This window comes from Gymnogyps californianus, unplaced genomic scaffold (genome assembly GCF_018139145.2).
Source record: "Gymnogyps californianus isolate 813 unplaced genomic scaffold, ASM1813914v2 HiC_scaffold_77, whole genome shotgun sequence".
Lineage (NCBI taxonomy): Eukaryota > Metazoa > Chordata > Aves > Accipitriformes > Cathartidae > Gymnogyps > Gymnogyps californianus.
In genome coordinates this window covers 97,501-115,929 of record NW_026114470.1, presented here as the reverse complement: position 1 = coordinate 115,929, position 18,429 = coordinate 97,501, and the positions used below count along the sequence as shown (strand labels likewise).

At 36.9% G+C, this 18,429-nt stretch overlaps 1 protein-coding gene across 1 annotated transcript in view; it reads left to right on the top strand.

Moving 5' to 3' along the window:
• Positions 1 to 18,429, top strand: part of LOC127029115 (AP-3 complex subunit beta-1-like) — a 184,332-nt gene that overhangs the window by 114,219 nt on the left and 51,684 nt on the right. Inside the window, 2 exon segments of the mRNA XM_050914761.1 lie at positions 6,784 to 6,856; positions 7,718 to 7,824. Coding sequence (XP_050770718.1) covers positions 6,784 to 6,856; positions 7,718 to 7,824 — 180 coding nt within the window.

The following is an 18,429-nucleotide window of genomic DNA, read 5'->3' as shown; positions in this document are numbered from 1 at the left end:
AGAGCTAAAGCTAATAGCATGAATTGGATTCTGTTTATCTATCTACCTTTCATTTAAAAAATAAATAAATGTGGAACTGTATGCTGAATCTGTTAAGGTAGAAGAGTAAAAGAATTTCTGAAACTTATTTTTCTGTTATCAAAGACTTCCTGTGCATTTCTTTCCTATATATTTTATAAAAATTTGCAGGGTAGAATTGTATCTCAGAAGTTTCCATTTTAATACCGATATGTGGTTTTGAAAATTAAGTGATACTCTTAAGCATTTTAAATTAAGCCAAGACATTTTGATCAGGATTCCAGTATAGATTGCTGAATAGTCAAAACAGGCATTGTCTGTTGCATTTGATGCAATTGTAGAAGCTGGTGGACAGGTATGTTTTGAACAGTTAAGAGGGAAGTTTGTAACTTTATTAAGCTGTTTCGGTGTGCGTTTCCTTTAATTGACGAAGTAAGGCTCTATATTTCTCTAGATCTTGAACTTATGTTGTAAATGGTCTTTGGTTTGTCTTTATAGGTCTGCCTAGGAACTCTGAGTTGTAACCTTAACTTTTAATCTAGTCCCTTCTTCTACCAAGCAGAACAAAAGATGAAGTGAGACTGTAGCATTTGAGAAATGGAGGTGTGTTTCCATGATTTGATCATTGTTTCCTGCCCAAATACCTCATTGGGTAACAACGCACCTATGTCAAAGTTCTTTTCTAATAGAGAAGCCAAACTGGAACTCACCAAAAAAATGTTAGCACAATAAATGTAATCTAAATCCTCTCAGAATAAACTCATTTGACGCTAGATGGAACATGAATTAATTCTAAAAGTTTGCAGCTTCTCAGATTAGCACAGTATTTTTCACCAGGAAGTAATAGGTACTCTGACCTGCTTAGTTCTGAACAGCCACTGCAAAATCATATTCAAACAACAGTGTCCTCTCCCTGCTGCATTTGTCCATTTTTCTCAGGATATCAGGGCCATCGTTCATTATTTCTTTCACTACAGTTATCTGAACTGTTCTGGTTCTTTCGCAGGATATGTGAGGACTACTAGCATAAAGAAGCTTTTTGTATTTTAAAACAGCAGTTGAGAATGTATGAAGTCAAATGTACTGAATAATATGAGAACTGAAATGTCCAAGAAGTTTGGGATTATTTTGTTGAAGTCAATGGAAAATTGTCAAGCCCTTGGATCTTAAGAGAAGAAAAAGAACCTTGCAGGAGTAGTCCTAAAGCTTTACTTGATTAAGAAGCACCTAAAAAGAAATGTGTTAGGAACAAAAAGAGTTTATAAGCAATTGAGAGAAGACTTGATCAGAGTCAAGGGGTAGAACTGAAAAATTGCAAAACTTTTAATCATAAAAAATATTAAAACAAATAGCAATGGGTTTATATGCATAGCAGCAAGAAAGGAGGCAAGGAGATTATTGAAAAGAAAAGATAGCATGGAGCTCACTATCCAAAAGCTAAATGACTATGTTTAAATTCTTTTTCACTAAGAAATTAGGGTATTTAATGTAAGAGCAACAAGCTATGGCTGATGGACTAGTATATGTAAACAGCAATGGTCATATATGAATTGGGGGCAGGGGGGGAAGTGAATGTAATGGTCTTAAACACAGAGGACTGTTTCAGTGTATTGTATTAATCTCTAGGACCGTTAAGTTAGTTTCTGTTTAAGCTATGTTGAATGCCTGTGTTTATACCTGGGGTGTTTCTAATATTTAGTTATATTCAGAAGCATAATTGGATGAGGGGGTGGAGGGGAGAATCACAGGTATTTTGTGTCAAAGGTGATTGTTATGCTAACTAACTTAATAGATTTTTGGAGAGGCCTGTTTTGAGCCCTGTGATGATAAGTGGAGCTAACTGATGATAACCTAGATAGCCCTTCCAAGCTGGAAAGAAAAGCAATAGTTAACAAACTTTAAAGAACATTATAGATAAAGTCTTATATACAGCCCTTGTGTTGAGGTATATTTTACAAGAAGCACCCATGTCTATTTTACTTCCAGGAAAATCTTGGAATTTTTCTGCTTCCTACCTGGCTTTTTTTCAGGCCACCCAGGAAGCAGACTGTTTCAGCCAGGCCCTCAGAAATGCATATTTTTCTTCTGAAAAATTTTTATTAGAAAAGCCATTGCTTATATTATTCTGCTACAGGGCATTCTTAATTTGGTCAGTGTATATGGGGAGATGATTCATTCAGATTTCCTTTCCTTTTAAATAAAACTGCAAATATTTTCTGAAATACATATTGATAAGAGGAGTAGTTAATAGGGTCTGTTTTTATAGTTTCTCAGTTTGCCACACATTATGAACTATGTTATAGCTAATGTTTAGGGGGTTGTTTACCATTCTATACGTTTTGTTGGGTACCATTGCCATGTTCAGCAGAATTTTTATAATAAACAAGGTTCGATTACACTCACATGGGAGCTTAATTTGTGCATACATCCATGCATTTACTAGCATAAAAATAGATTACAAAAACTTCAGATTATTTTTCCTGTATATATTATTATTAATGCTTTCATATTTTTTCTCCTGAGGAATCATTTTGAAAAAGCTGTTGTGTTCACTGTAACTGAGCTGCAGTGAATAGAAAAGTACTGCAGTGTTTTATATCATTTTGAAATATGGATAGTTTGAGGTGTTCAGATACATAATATACTGTAAGCATAAATACTGTAGAGCTAAAATGCAGATTTGAGGATGATGCACGTATAAGTAGGTGTCTCTACAGTGGGATTTTAAAATCAGCTACTGTTGACCTCCTTGTACAAGTATAATACAGTCACTCAGCTGTTAAAAACCTGATCCACTATTTAAAAAAATATACAAAACCAAATTATCTATCTTTCTGCCTGATCTCTTTTCAAGTGCTAACACAATGGAAACAGTGGGTGATCTGTCAATGCATTTGGATTGTCAATGATGGTTTTGTATAAATATTGGGAGGATAAGAAATAAAATTCGCACAGCAAAATATGATTTCATCTGCCTTTTCTCTGCAGCTCTACAGCTCATGCTGCAGTGTGAAATTCTCATTTTACACACTTTGCAGTCAGAGCACATCAATTATGCATTGAGCAAGAGAAATCTCCTGCTTCAAGTCCTATATGCATTTACCAGGTTCTATCTCTATTACCAAGATGAATTGCAAATGGAGAAATGTTTGATGGAATATAGCTTAACTTCTTTGTTTAGTATTCTGCTTTTCCCATAATGGGCTCTCTTGGTAGGAAACTGTTTGGGTTATATTGTAGACTTAGTTTTAAGAAAAAAAAATGAAAAATTATGTTACAGAGAAATGCCAGACACATCAGAACCTTTTTATTGTCTTGATTTGGAATACAAAGCTTTTTTTATTCAATAGAAATATCTGTTGGTAGTGTTTGTTGCAGTCATTGGCTATTTATTATTCCTAGAAAGCCAATCAATTTTCTTTTCTTTCAAAAACTAAAGAAAAAAAAAAATTACATTTTTAAAAGGCAAGACCCATGTAAATAGATTTCTTTGGTGTTTTGTACAGAACATGCACACAATTAATATATACACCCATATATGTATCTAGAAATATATATATAAATATGAAAATATTTGTGTGTTTGTGTATATATAGGATGCATACACACACAAGTAGCTGAGTATTTACTTAAGCTTGACACACTTGACTGAAATAGAATATAAGACTTGATCATACTTTAACATTAACTTTGTCTTAATTTAGTTAGTTTCTAATTTTATATTTCCTAGACGGTAGGGTTGTTTTGGGGGGGTTTTTTGTTTGTTTGGGGTTTTTTGGGGGTTGTTTTTTTTTTTTTTTACAATAAACTGATTGGACTTAAGTACAGTATTCTGATAAAGTGTGCAGTGGAATTTTTTCTTACCATGCATTACCTTGATGTAATGATTCTGTACTTGTGTCTCATTTTAGGACCATTTTATTTTATTTTGAAGTATAAGAAATAAATTCTCTTGAAGATTTTTTTTTCCATCTTTAAAGATGAATTACGTAGTAGATTCAAAATAATATCAGTGCAGAAATGCATTTTATCTTATAAAATTACATATTAAGCTTTCTGATATGTACTTAGTAACTACTTTAGAATGGTAAAATAAATAACAGAAAAAACAAACTGAAGCATACCATTTGTGTTATTTGTGACACAGAATGTCCTATCTTAGCTTCAGTAAAAAGATGAACAGTAAGAAGATTTCTTGACTCCAACTCCTAATTTTTTTAAACATCTTGATCTGGCAATGCTGCCATTGGCAGAATTGAAGCATATTCAAAATTCTCATCCTTGTGCTATAGCCTCTCATGTGGGTGAGCCACTTTTTATAGACTTTAATTGGCTGCATAATAAAAGGGAATGGAGAAATCCCATCTCTACTGGAATAATTAGCAAATATAGAACTAGCTAAAAATAACATTTGAACCTTAATCATAGTTGAAGACAGAACTGTATCTTATGGATAAGTGGGGGTAGGGAGTGAAAGAGTTGGGAAATTGAGGGGTTTTTAGAATATATTTGCATTTTGTTTAACTGTGTTCTCTTTTGGTATGTTCAGGTGTCTGAAGAGTTTGTAGTTTAGCAAAAAAGTTGTGATACTCTATAGTAAAAGTGCTGCAGATAACAGCTAAACCCCTGTTTCGGTGCTAAATATTCACCAAATGGTGCTATAAAAAGTCTTGGAATTCATTAAAACAATTGTCATGAAATGGTTTCTCTGACACTTCATAGACATGAGTAATTCAAGTAGCACCTGTAACTTATGAAGTATACTATTTATGCTCATTTCACAGATTAAAAAAATTAGCCAAAAGCAGCTAAATGACTTGTCAATAATCACACTGGAAGACAAAAATGAAGTCTGGTAGTTGTGACCAAAATGGAACTCAGGAGAGCTGATTCTGCAACAGAGTCTCTCACTAATTCTGGACAAGGCATATAAGGAAGGAATCACATTAGCACCATTTTAAAGATATTTTTGTAATATTTCCTTTGTCCAGAGGAGTTTTGTGTTTCAGATAATCAGCGATAGTAGAACACTCAAATACTGTAGTGATAAGGACCATTCAAGTATGTTGATTTAAAAATAATTAAAAAAAATAAGTGGCTTCCATTCTGCTCTGTCCACAAGATTCTTCTCCTCTCAGAATATCTAAAGCACATCTGTAATGATCACATAAGTGAATACTGTCTATTTGAGCCATGGGTTTATTGGAAGAAAATGAAGAGCAATGTCATTTTGTCCCAGGTCAAGCCTGATATTCATTAACATCAACGGCTTCAAATAGCGAGAACATTAGCTAGTTTCTTTCATGTTCTTTGGAGGAAACCAAGGAATTTCTCCCCAAATTGGAAAAAAATAGACTTAGCATTAATGTTAGCTTGCAACTGAGAGACTAGAAGAAAGGGAATGTACCTTTAGAAAAGAGGGGTCATTTTATTCTATGGTGACAATCAAAGAAAGTGATTCTAGCTGCTGAGCTTCTGAGAGGGACTCCAAGCTCCTGTAGGAATTTATATCCTGAGTGCCTGAAGACTGTGACAGCTTGGAAATAATGCTCAGGAAATGGAGGCCAGGATGGGCATATGGAGTTTTACTGTTTTATTTAGACCTGTTCATTTATTAGAAAAGGTAAAAGAATAATATATGTGTATGCATTTGGCTGTCACGTGCTGTTGAAGAGGAAACTGGTAAACTAGAAGGTTCACAGAAGTGTGACTCCTGGAAAGACTACGTTTAAATTACTTGCAATACCTTGGGTAATGAGCAATGTCTTAAGATCTAAGGACAGTTGACAAATTATCTGAAAGAATGACAAAGCCTTCTGTCCAGCGTGAGCCAGAGAGGGCAAAGGCAAGAAGGAGTTCTGCAGCCAATCCAGATGAAGGATGCTTAAGAGTGGATAGGAACAGCATGATGACAAACTATCTGATGAGCATCCAGTGGGTAACATGTCCAGGTTCTGGCTATGTCCAAAGATCAATCCTTTTTACTAAACCACTCTATTGGGAGCCCATTTTGAGCTGTGACACATTAAATTCTCTTCTGAATCATCACTGTCTAGATATGTTCTGTAGGTGTGACCAACATTCACTCTTATTAGATATATTTAGAACTTTTTATTGAGCTGTACTGAAACAAATTTTGTTGAAATAGTCTATTTGCCAAGTCACTGAGATTACTCTATTGCTGCTCTATTCTTCACTTACAGTACTGCCAATCTTTATTATTAGAATTCATCTTAAGGCTTAAAATTGAAACTTTTTTTGTGACAAAAATCAACTTTTTGTTATTTGTCCAGCAATTAAGTAAAGTCCCAGTATGATGGAACAGGATTCCCTACTCCTCGATAAGTGCAAATAATACTGCTTTCTTATGAATGGATTTTGTCCTGTTTTTCATATGGAAACAGAAATGTTAGTACCCAAGTCTTTAGTCTTCAAAAAAAAAAAAAAAGCTTGTATCTCTATTTTAATGGTCTCAACAGAAGTGTCTGATCTGTCACCAAAAGTTTTCTTTGAGTAGCAACTATTATGAATATTAAATGGAAACATGGGCTTCAGAAGAGTAAATGTAATTCAAATGTAGAGTTTGGGTTCAGCTTACCTGTACAAAGAAATCTTTCTCACTAGGTGAATTCTCTGAATGCCAAGCCCTGAAAATGGATACATTTTTCTTTTACAGCAGAGAAAATACACTTTGCATTATAAAAGTATAAAAGACTTTTCTTTTGCTCATATGGTAAAAGATGAAATATTCATATATTTTGACAGAAAGAAGAAAAAACAGGACAAGATAGAAAAGCTCCAAATAAACAAGACATGTTTCTCTTAGATTTAGATGACTGTAAGTATCTTGATTAAAGCCTTATTTTTTCCATGGCATAAATTCAATTCAGTTAATTCAATGAAATTTTAAATGTCTGAAACACTGATTCTGTTCATTTATCGTACCAGCTTCCTGACAAAAAAAAAAAAATATTGCTCAGACTATCAACTTATTATTAAGTGTAATTATTATAATACATGATTTTGTTTATTTTAGAACTGAGAAATAGTTTCAAAATTTAGAATGTATTGGTATGTAAAACATTTATTTTGATAATTTTTGTATGTCTGGACTTGTTTTCTGTTAAAGTAGGCTTATTTCCTCAGGTACCAATGGATGTTACTTGTACAACATCTGTGCAACCTATGAGCCAATTATGGTACTATAATAAGATACTAAAAATCACAATTTTGAAGAACAGATTAAAATGTAATCTTGGAAGGGTAGGGTAGAGCTGGCACTGGTTTTTGGCTATGCTTTGTAGTGCAGTTCTTCAGGTTTACTTCTCTAGGTGCAACATGTTAGAATTGCATTAATATGTACTTTGCACATAACTCATAAATGAAAATGTGCTGCATAGTATGGATCAGACTGGAGGATAAAATAGAGGAAAAAGTGGAAAAGGAGGAAAAAATATTTTTAACGTAAAAAACGTGGTCTATACATATATCAGTTTTATTTCTATTTTCATTGTTTATATTGAGTATTGGGACTATATGTCTGAAAAAAATAACCTTCTGCTATTAAGAATCATATATATGAGGATAAAATAATTAGATCAAGACGTAAAACCTTTTTACACTTAATGAAAATAGCTTATTGTCCTTCCCAGTATTTAAAATTTTTAATGTTAAGTATCAGTTGCCTTTTTACTTCTAGTCTATCCTGTGACAACTCCTGTGGCAGTTCCTACAGCAGCTTTTTTGTCCCCAAGTTTAACAGCAGACCTAGAGGGATTAAGTCTGTCAGGTTCATCAGTCATTGATGTAAGTAACCTTTAAAAAGGAAGGGGAGTGTCTTAATTTAATCATTTAACATGTTTTTGAGGCAGTCATTAAATTGATTTTTTTTTAAATACTTTCACCTATAAAGGTCTTGTATGAAATTCTGGTTTACATGCAAGTCTGGCAGCTTTTTTTGGTCTGTAATAATTGCATTCTGAAAGGTGGAGAAAAGTATGAATATTGCATGTCTGAGAAGGATGCCTTCAAGGATTTTTAACCTCTTTCAATCTGTCCTTTTCTCTGCCTCAGGGAAACTTGAATTCAGAAATTAAGTATCCAAACTATACAAATCTTTCAAATCATCTAGTTGCTACACTAAATAAACTACAAAAAAATTGCATACTCATTAATTCTCAGCCCATTTGTTTACCATACATTTCTCCAATTATGACATTTTGCTACTTGGAAGTAATTTTTCATGAGTATATGAAGCATAGCCCCTGGATGCAAATAAAAAGGGTATAGATTTGCAATCAGTGGTGTATCAGTATGTGTCATCATTCATTCTGTTAGTGCTTTCTGCTTTGTAGCACTTTCCATTAGGGAATCTCAAAACTATAGGTATAATTAAGGTTAGCAAAATCATGGAGGTAGAGGGCATTCCTTCGTTGGGGCAAAGGATAGTAGTTTGTGTTCTTGGGTATGGGGTAGGGTTTTTTTTTAATCATTTTGTGTGTCTAATTTAAATTTGCGATTTAATAAGGAGTTGCAGCAGTACAACACAGGGTACTTAACCTTATGAAAGTGGATAGGAGTGACCAGAAAAAATACTAGAGGCATGGACAATTTTTAGCCTAGCCTTGTTTCTAATGAGGCTGATACATAGAACCTACACTGCAACTTTAATAATTGCTGTTAAAGTACTTTGTGTTGTCTTTGGGAGCAATACATTTGCAAAATTAAATACTTCTTAAATAAAGAAAGTGTATGAAATGATTTAACTCAAGAAATAAAAGATTTTAGCTAATGATTCAGTTTCATGTTTACAGGCTTTAAAATTCTGTGTTTAAAAGGTTGACTTCCAGATAATGTTTTGGCCTTATCTAAGAAAACTGTGATGCAATTTAAATTCCAAGCAGGCCACTAACAATCGGTGGACATGCAGTCACTTTACCTGATGCGTAGTCATTCACATGTTGCACAGTCTGAAAATGCCAGAAATTCTCTTCCATGTTATTCTGCAGTGCAGTATGCAGTGTTGTTAGGTGGCAAGCCTGCGTTTAACTACAACTGTGTGGTTATTCCTGTGACTGCAATACCACAATTGTTTCTTTGCCATCCTTTATGGCTTTAACAGCTCAAAACACAGGCAATCCACTATTTTCCTGGCTCTGGATTAGCTTAAGAATGACTCTGGTGTCCTTGCTTTACTTCAAAATTATTATCTTTGAGGGTAAGTTAAAGATAGCAATCAGTAATGTCAATGCTTGAGAACACCCCCTGTTTGCCAATGTCTTTAGTCCTTTCATCATCTGCAATACATGAACACCCCCACATTCATGCTTGCTTTCCTCATGATTGCCATGATTCATTTGCTAAATTGCTTCTCCCCATTCTTCAGAAGGTAGCTGCAATGAAATGGAGATGTTGTTAGAAAGAGCTAGAAGGTGCAGGCTAAACAGCAGAAGAAGTTCTGCATAAAAGGGTTGATTCTGCAAAATGCCTCTTTCTTGGTACTACTGAGTTCCTGGTAAAACATGTAACCAGCAATGAAGCTGGAACATTTCCTCATACTCCCTGCTCTGGAAACAACCCGAATCATATAAGAACTAATTGTTGCTGCCTCCATAGTGATTACATGTTTTGGGCTGTATTCTGTTTTCAGATCTATGCTCAACTCTCATTGCCCTTGATAATAGTTGTAGATGTACATGAGGTCCTTTGCTGAGTTTTGTGCTCCAGGAAGCAACAAAAATTAAATGCTAGGGTTAAAAGCTGTTCTTTCAAATGATATTCATATATTGTAAAACGTCTTGCATGTAAGTAGTTAAATAACTATAGTCACATGTTGTTCAGTGCCATCAGGTAATTTTCTAAAAATGAAAATATAAAAACAGCTTTTAAGATTTTAAGTGGGAATGTCCCTCTTAAAATAGTATTTTTAATTTCATCTGTGACCACTAGTTCTAAAAATAAGAATAGTTGTCATACTTCAGAAAACTTTTTCTTCCTTCAATGGGAGAGGAAATGAATTTAACTGTAGGGCACATGCCAAACTAACAGTGAGAAATTAATTTATTACTAGGCAATGGAGAGCATGGAGTAAAAATAGATAAGTACAGTATATGACCCTAATATCAAAGAAATGTAGCAGCCACTTATCTTGGAATATGTCAGGCAGTCTTATTCAAATCATTCAGCACTGTAATTGGATACAGCTTTTAGAAAACTTATAACTCCAAATTCATAGCTGATGAACATTATAGAAAGCATAAATACAAGAACGGTTTTACAGTAATGCTATGGGTCTCTTTACACCTACAAAACCAAAATATCTTTGAATAGAAACTACAGTGCACAGCATGATGCTTTGTCCTGCAGCTCATTTGTTTTTGATTCATGTTTTCATATAACACATTTCCCTGTCATATAAATGCACACATGCATATTATAGTTTGTTCCAGAAAAAACTAAATTATCTGGTAATTTATGGATAACTTTCATCCAACTGGATGCAAAACATAGTAAATCCTTGTGCATGCTTCTGCCCTGGTACATGTAGTCTATCTTCAGGTACAGATAACTGAGGTCGCCAGAGGCTACTACTGGGGCTTTTTGGAGTGTGCATGCAAGAGAAGTCAGACCTAACTACTTGGGGAAACTATGCATTTGGAGTCGATTGAGTTTTAGATACATTTGAAGGCTTGAAAGATACTTGAAGATGCAGTGCCAATGAAAAATAGAAGGCGAGAGAAAGCTGCAAGCTGTCAGCGTAAAGCAGTTATCTGAAAACACTGGAAATGGGTGTTGTCCCCTAAAGGGAAGTTATAAAGTGAGAGAAGAGGGAATTGAAAGCAAAACTCATGAATGACATAAGGACAGGGAGGGTTATAACCTGCTGCAGGAAATAATATTGTGAGCAGGAATGGTGAGAGGAGGAAGAGGAGAGCTATGGTATCGGAGAGAAGCAGAAGAGGGGAGTGTTCATCTGTTCCTATCCATCACACAGCTGATGAGGGGGAAAAAAGCTAAACCACCTGTTCTTTTCTCATTAGGATTTTAGATGGTAAAAATATACAAGCAACTGCTCTCCTAAATGTATAGAGCCCTGAATATGCTTTATATGATAATTAACTGGTTAAAATGACACATACTTTAAAAAAAGAATAGTGAGAAGGAAATACTGCTTTGGTAGCAAGAAATTTGTTATGATTCAGAACAGTGTTAGTGTGAGGGAGAATTGACAGCTGGATATGAGCTCTGGCAGTTGCATGGGGCCAAAAGGGAAGTAGCGTGTGGAAGTATGGGCTGAGTTGAGTAGGATTGGAGGGGAAATGATGTTTCCTCCGCCTCAAATAATTTGGGGAAAACGTCAAGGGTGAATGATAAGAGAAGTTCATGATAAAAGCATACAGCAAAACAGGGGAAAGCTCTTATTGTAGTGGAGAGGTCCTAACAAAAATATATTTGATGCAATAATTTAGTATTGCCAGAAATTATTATGCATATTTAATTATGGTGTAATTATAGAAGTGGTACTGCTTTACTTATTAAGTTTTTCTTTGGTGTATTCAACATATTCTCTTAATAGTAGTAATTACCAATAATATGCTTTTATTGTTTTCTACTACTCCGAGTTCCAAAGAAACTGTTTAGGAAGGTGTCCTGGTGTCCTGGTTTCGGCTGGGACAGAGTTAACTCTCTTCTTAGTAGCTGGTACAGTGCTGTGTTTTGGATTTAGTGTGAGAATGATGTTGATAACACTCTGATGGTTTAGTTGTTGCTAAGTAGCGCTTATCTTAAGCCAAGGATTTTTCAGTTTCCCATGCTCTGCCAGCAAGCAGGTGTGCAAGAAGCTGGGAGGGAGCATAGCCAGGACAGCTGACCGGAACTAGCCAAAGCCCAGGACAATTTAATAGTCGCTGGTCACAATGTTGATTTATTTGCTCTCAGAGTTGTTGTGCTTGTTCTCAGAGTTGTGTTATGTAACACCTTACTTGCTGTATATGTTCCCTGTTGTGCTGTTATCATCTCTGGGGGCTGGGTTAAGGTTATCATTTTGCTGTACTCTATAATACTAGCTTATGATATGATAAAATTGCTGGTCATGAGACTAATCTGGTATTTGTACTCAGCATTGCTGTGATCTCTGTACTTTGGGAGCCATTTCTCAGAAACTATTAATAATTACACTCTCTACCTTTTCTCCTCAGAGAGCCAATCTATGCGGGAGACAAGGGGGGACACTTTCCCCCGCTCCTTCACCTTCCCCTTCTCCTCCAGTCTAGTTACAATAGCTCTTGAGAATTTTGAATATCTTCGGGATGTTCAAACCAGCATGTTCCTATTGCTATGTCTCCTGAATGTGTTTTGGGTCTTGTTTAAGGTTAAACAACTATTTAAGAGGATCACCCAGAGATCTGCCCCAAGGCTGGAGAGTTATGAGTGGCAGGGTGTGTGGGGTAGCATGGGCAAATGCCTAGGACAGTGGTCACCTCCAGTGTTTTGGAACTTCACCCCTGAACAAGTGTTCAAAATCCTGAAAAACTAGTAGAACATTTGGAAAAAGTATGCTGTCACCCTGACAGTTCCCGGGAAACACAAATCACTGCAATGTGCTGGGGCCTGGCCCATGCCTACTGAGCCCTGTTCAACACTATTCAGTACCCTCAAGGGGAAGTGAAGGTCTCCAGATCTGACAACAAAACAACAGGCACTGCAGCCACTCCAACCCCAGTGACAGGCGCTGTGGCCACTCCAACCCCAGCAACAGGCACTGCAGCTGAACCAGAGAACCAACCCATGCCAGTATCAGTCACCCCTATACACAAGAAGAAATACTGGAAGTGAAAGTCAGCTCATTTTGTAAGGGAAGAAACTCCTACTAAGAAGGGGAAGGAGGAAGAAGTGGATGAGGCAGGCTACTCCAAAGCAGGGCCATCATGAGAACAGGAGGAGGAAGAGGCAGAACTCATAAACAGTAACCACCCGATCCCTATCCCTGAGTGAGCTGCGAGATATGCAAAAAGACTTCAGCCATCGTCCAGGCAAGCACTTGTCACCTGGCTGCTCTGATGCTGGGATAACGGGGCCAGTAGCTTGGAATTAGAGGGTAGGGAAGCCAAGCAGCTGGGATCCCTTTCTAGGGAAGGGGGCATTGACAAAGCGATTGGAAAAGGGGCACAAGCCCTCAGCCTCTGGAGGCGACTCCTGTCAGGCATGAAGGAAAGGTATCCCTTCAAGGAAGATGTTATATGTCACCCAGGCAAGTGGACTACCATGGAGAGAGGTATCCAGTACCTGAGGGAATTAGCCGTGCTGGAGGTGATTTATGATGACCTGAACAACGAGCAGTTATCCAAAGGTCCAGATGAAGTCAAGTGTACACAACCCATGTGGCGGAAGTTTGTACAGAGCGCACCATCGTCATATGCCAAGTAAAAACAATCACAAAAGGGGGTTCTTCCAGGAAAATTGCTGCTCCAGCTTCCAGTGGGCAGTTTCCCAGACAGAGTAGAAGGGCTGATCTTACTTCCGATCTTAATAAAGGGACTTCTGATTCATATTTACAAGAAGTGAGTAACAAATACTATGACCAGGACTAGAGGGGCCCTGCCTCCAGCCAGGTGGAGGAAAGGGACAACCGGGTTTATTGGACTGTGTGGATTCGATGGCCTGGCACATCACACCCACAGGAGTATAAGGCTCTAGTGGACACCGGTGCACAATGATGTACCCTAATGCCATTAAGCTATAAAGGGGCAGAACCCATTTGTATTTCTGGGGTGACAGGGGGATCCCAACAGCTAACTGTATTGGAGGCTGAAGTGAGTCTAACTGGGAATGAGTGGCAGAAACACCCCATTGTGACTGGCCCAGAGGCCCCATGCATCCTTGGCATAGACTGTCTCAGGAGAGGGTATTTCAAGGACCCAAAGGGGTATCAGTGGGCTTTTGGTATAGCTGCCTTGGTGACGGAGGAAATTGAACAGTTGTCCACCTTGCCCGGACTCTCTGAGGACCCTTCTGTTGTGGGGTTGCTGAGGGTCGAAGAACAACAGGTGCCGATCGCTACCACAACGATGCTCCAGCGGCAATATCACACCAACCGAGACTCCCTGATTCCCATCCATAAGTTGATTCGTCAACTGGAGAGCCAAGGGGTGATCAGCAGGACTCGCTCACCCTTTAACAGCCCCATAGGGCCAGTGCAAAAGTCTAATGGAGAGTGGAGACTAACAGTAGACTATCGTGGCCTGAATGAAGTCACACCACCGCTGAGTGCTGCCATGCCAGACATGCTAGAACTTCAATATGAACTGGAGTCAAAGGCAGCCAAGTGGTACGCCACAATTGATATTGCTAATGCATTTTTCTCAATCCCTTTGGCAGCAGAGTGCCGGCCACAGTTTGCTTTCACTTGGAGGGGCGTCCAGTACACCTGGAATCGACTGCCCCAGGGGTGGAAACACAGCCCCACCATTTGCCATGGACTAATCCAGACTGCACTGGAAAAAGGTGAAGCTCCGGAACACCTGCAATACATTGATGACATCATCGTATGGGGCAACACAGCAGAAGAAGTTTTTGAGAAAGGGGAGAAAATAATCCAAATCCTTCTGAAGGCTGGTTTTGCCATAAAACAGAGTAAGGTGAAGGGACCCGCACAGGAGATTCAGTTTTTAGGAATGAAATGGCAAGATGGACGTCGTCACATCCCAATGGATGTGATCAACAAAATAGCAGCTATGTCTCCACCAACTAATAAAAAGGAAACGCAAGCTTTCTTAGGTGTTGTGGGTTTTTGGAGAATGCATATTCCAAATTATAGTATGATTGTAAGCCCTCTCTATCAAGTGACCCGGAAGAAGAACGATTTTAAATGGGGCCCTGAGCAACAACAAGCCTTTGAACAGATTAAACGGGAGATAGTTCATGCAGTAGCCCTTGGGCCAGTCCAGGCAGGACCAGATGTTAAAAATGTGCTCTACACCGCAGCCAGGGAGAGAATGGCCCTACCTGGAGTCCCTGGCAGAAAGCACCAGGGGAGACCCGAGGTCGACCCCTAGGGTTTTGGAGTCAGGGATATAGAGGATCTGAGGCCCGCTATACTCCAACTGAAAAGGAGATATTAGCAGCATATGAAGGAGTTGGAGCTGCTTCAGAAGTGGTTGGTACTGAAACACAGCTCCTATTAGCACCCCGACTGCCAGTGCTGGGCTGGATGTTCAAAGGGAAGGTCCCTTCTACACATCATGCAACTGATGCTACATGGAATAAGTGGGTTGCACCGATCACACAACGGACTCGCATAGGAAACCCCAGTCGCCCAGGAATTTTGGAGGTGATCACGGACTGGCCAGAAGGCAAAGATGTTGGAATATCGCCAGAGGAGGAGGTGATGCATGCTGAAGAGGCCCCACTGTATAATAAACTGCCAGAAAATGAGAGGCAATATGCCCTGTTCACTGATGGGTCCTGTCACATTGTAGGAAAGCATCAGAGGTGGAAGGCAGCTGTATGGAGTCCTATGTGAGAAGTCACAGAAACTGCAGAAGGAGAAGGTGAATCAAGTCAATTTGCAGAGGTGAAAGCCATCCAGCTGGCTTTAGACATTGCTGAACAAGAAAAGTGGCCAATACTTTATCTCTATACTGACTCATGGATGGTGGCAAATGCTCTGTGGGGGTGGTTGCAGCAATGGAAGCAGAGTAATTGGCAACGCAGAGGCAAACCCATCTGGGCTTGTGGGAAGGCAGCGTGGTACAGTGACTACAGAACTGGGTGTTACATATGGAAAATGAGTTCTATTTTTGGTTTACTACTTGCTGTGTGATCTGGAGGGAGTAACTTAAACTTTTAGTTTTCTATCTGAAAAATGAGGATAATGATGATTACTCACCTTGGGAAAGCACTTGGAGATCTACAAATGAATGTAGATATTAACCATTGCCAAGACAGAAGAAGAAATTAAACAAAGACCTCCTGTGTTCTTAATTTTATTTTTCTATGTTTATATAAAATTGCTGTATAAGAGGGTGTTCTTAAATTGGTAACATAGTATATGTGTTACATCAAATATTTGAAAGTTATAATGTCCTTTCAGAAATTGCTTCCACATACTTTTAAAAATAATAGCTTGAAAAAAACCCACTATTTTTAGTGTCATTTTACCTTTATTCTTTAATTAGAAATCCATTTATCAATATTTGTAATGTTTATTAGTTTTCAAGCCTTAAAAATACCTCTTTTATGTTTATTAAATGCATTAATACTTAACAAGCTCTACATTTAAGAATTAAGAATCTTTAACTTCTTTTCTTTCAAATAAATTAGAGAATTTAATTTGGAAGTTCAAACATGATCGATCTTCTGAATCAGAAACAAATTCCTGATACAAGACACTGGCCCAAATAATATGCCCAGTCTGTGAGGCATATTACATTATTACTATGTATAATCTCATTGATTTTGTTGATTACTGTGTGTTTTAGTACTAGATCCAGATTGGGTATTTTATTTATCCTTTTATATATATAATGTATATATAATATATACATTATATAAATTATATATATGTTATAAATTATATATATAATTTATAATTAGTTAGCAACTTGTTTATTAATTAAATTGTGTTTTGATTAACCATGTCTTTGATTAACAGTAATGCTCCAGATTCAATGCTACTTCACTGTTTTGTTATCTTGGAGTGAAAAAGATTAAAACAATATTCAAATATTGTATTTAAAAATAAAAGTGCTATAATTGCAAAATAAAGTGCAATTAGAATATTAAAATCCTATTTATAAAATAGAAATTAAATTTGGGGGGGGGTGCAAAAAAGAAACTCCTTTAGATAAGTTACTGTGAGGAGACCCTTGATCTTTTTTTGCCTTCCATTAAAAGTCAGTACTTTCCTTAAAACTAATCCAACTTTTTTGAGAATTAGATGCTTAGATCTATGAGAGAATTTAAAGTAATGCTTCTTTTTCTTTCCAACATGAAAAATACATATATTATGCTCCTTAAAACAGGACTGCTGTAAACAGAGTTGGTGCTAGGTGTTTAAAAACAAGCCTGTGTAGTGCATGATGATGATTCCATAAGTTATTCTTTAAATATGTAGTGTGGTAATGTATGTAAAACAGAGTGTGTCTGTATGTGTGTTATGCTATGTAACTCAGAAGAGAGAGATGACCTAAGCCGTATTTTTTTTTTATTTTGTCAATAAAACCTAGCTCTTAAAAATTTCAACCACATCTTTCTAAGGTAACATTTACCTCCTCACATCTTTAGCATCAGACATGACATGGGACATATTCATTGACCCTAAAAATTTTCATCAGTCTCATGCACTGGAAGGGGGCAGCTCCAGCCAGACAAGAGGCTCATTTCAATTTTAACAGCTGTAATTAAAAGGTTAATTCACTGAGTCAGGATTAACAAGGAAAGTACAAATGATAGGCAAGCAGCTGCCTTTATAATGCAGGATTAGAACAATGCAATTACAATAAGAATTCGAAAAAAATCAACTTCCTGAAAAGGTTCTGTAGTGAATGAACTGCATTTCTCTGTTCTTAATTGTGGTACTTAAACATGAAGACCCTGTGTAGCATTGTTGGGGGTTTTTTTGTTGTTGTAATAACACTTGATCAACAGTGTGTCTAATAAGATAGTATGCCAACTCCAATGACAGCAACTGTTATATTGATAGATTTAATACTATGCTGTACTGAAAACCTTCAGGCTGACTTTTATATTATAGCTATATATGCTAGCCACATAGATGACTGCTTCAAACTTTGTGATTAAAGATTTATTTCTGTTTACTCTTTTGCAGTTGCTTATTTTAGCCAATTTCTTTAAACAACCTTCAAATTATATTGTATTTTTAGAAAACACTGACTTAAAAAGTTTCCCTTTACGTTATCCCCACTTGTATGTGATTTTCTTAACATCTGAAAATGTTAGTTTTCGAAATCAATATGTAAGATATCAGATACACTCTGACTTTAGCATCCTATTTGTAACTATATGTGTGCTGCAGTTGCATTAGTTGGTATAATTAATGCTTTCACACTGTCCCATGTTGTGCAGTGCCAAGGACATGGGTAGTACACGTATAAATGTAACAATAAATTGCAAAGTAAAGTTCTGATCACCTATTCTTAGGAGTTTCCTTTAAAATTTCTGACTTGTAAGTAAACATATCAAATAGAAACAGCTTTGTAAAGAAGGAAACCAGATAACATTCTAAATCTAAGCATTAAACTACTTTCATTTCTTAACTTTGAAGTAGCCAATAATTGTGGCCAAAAAAAAAAGTCTTCAAAATTATCTCTCTATGCAAATAAATAGTCTGGAATTTCTCTGACACTCCTGTTCTCAATTACTAGTTTTAAAGTCCGTTCACTTCTCTATTTT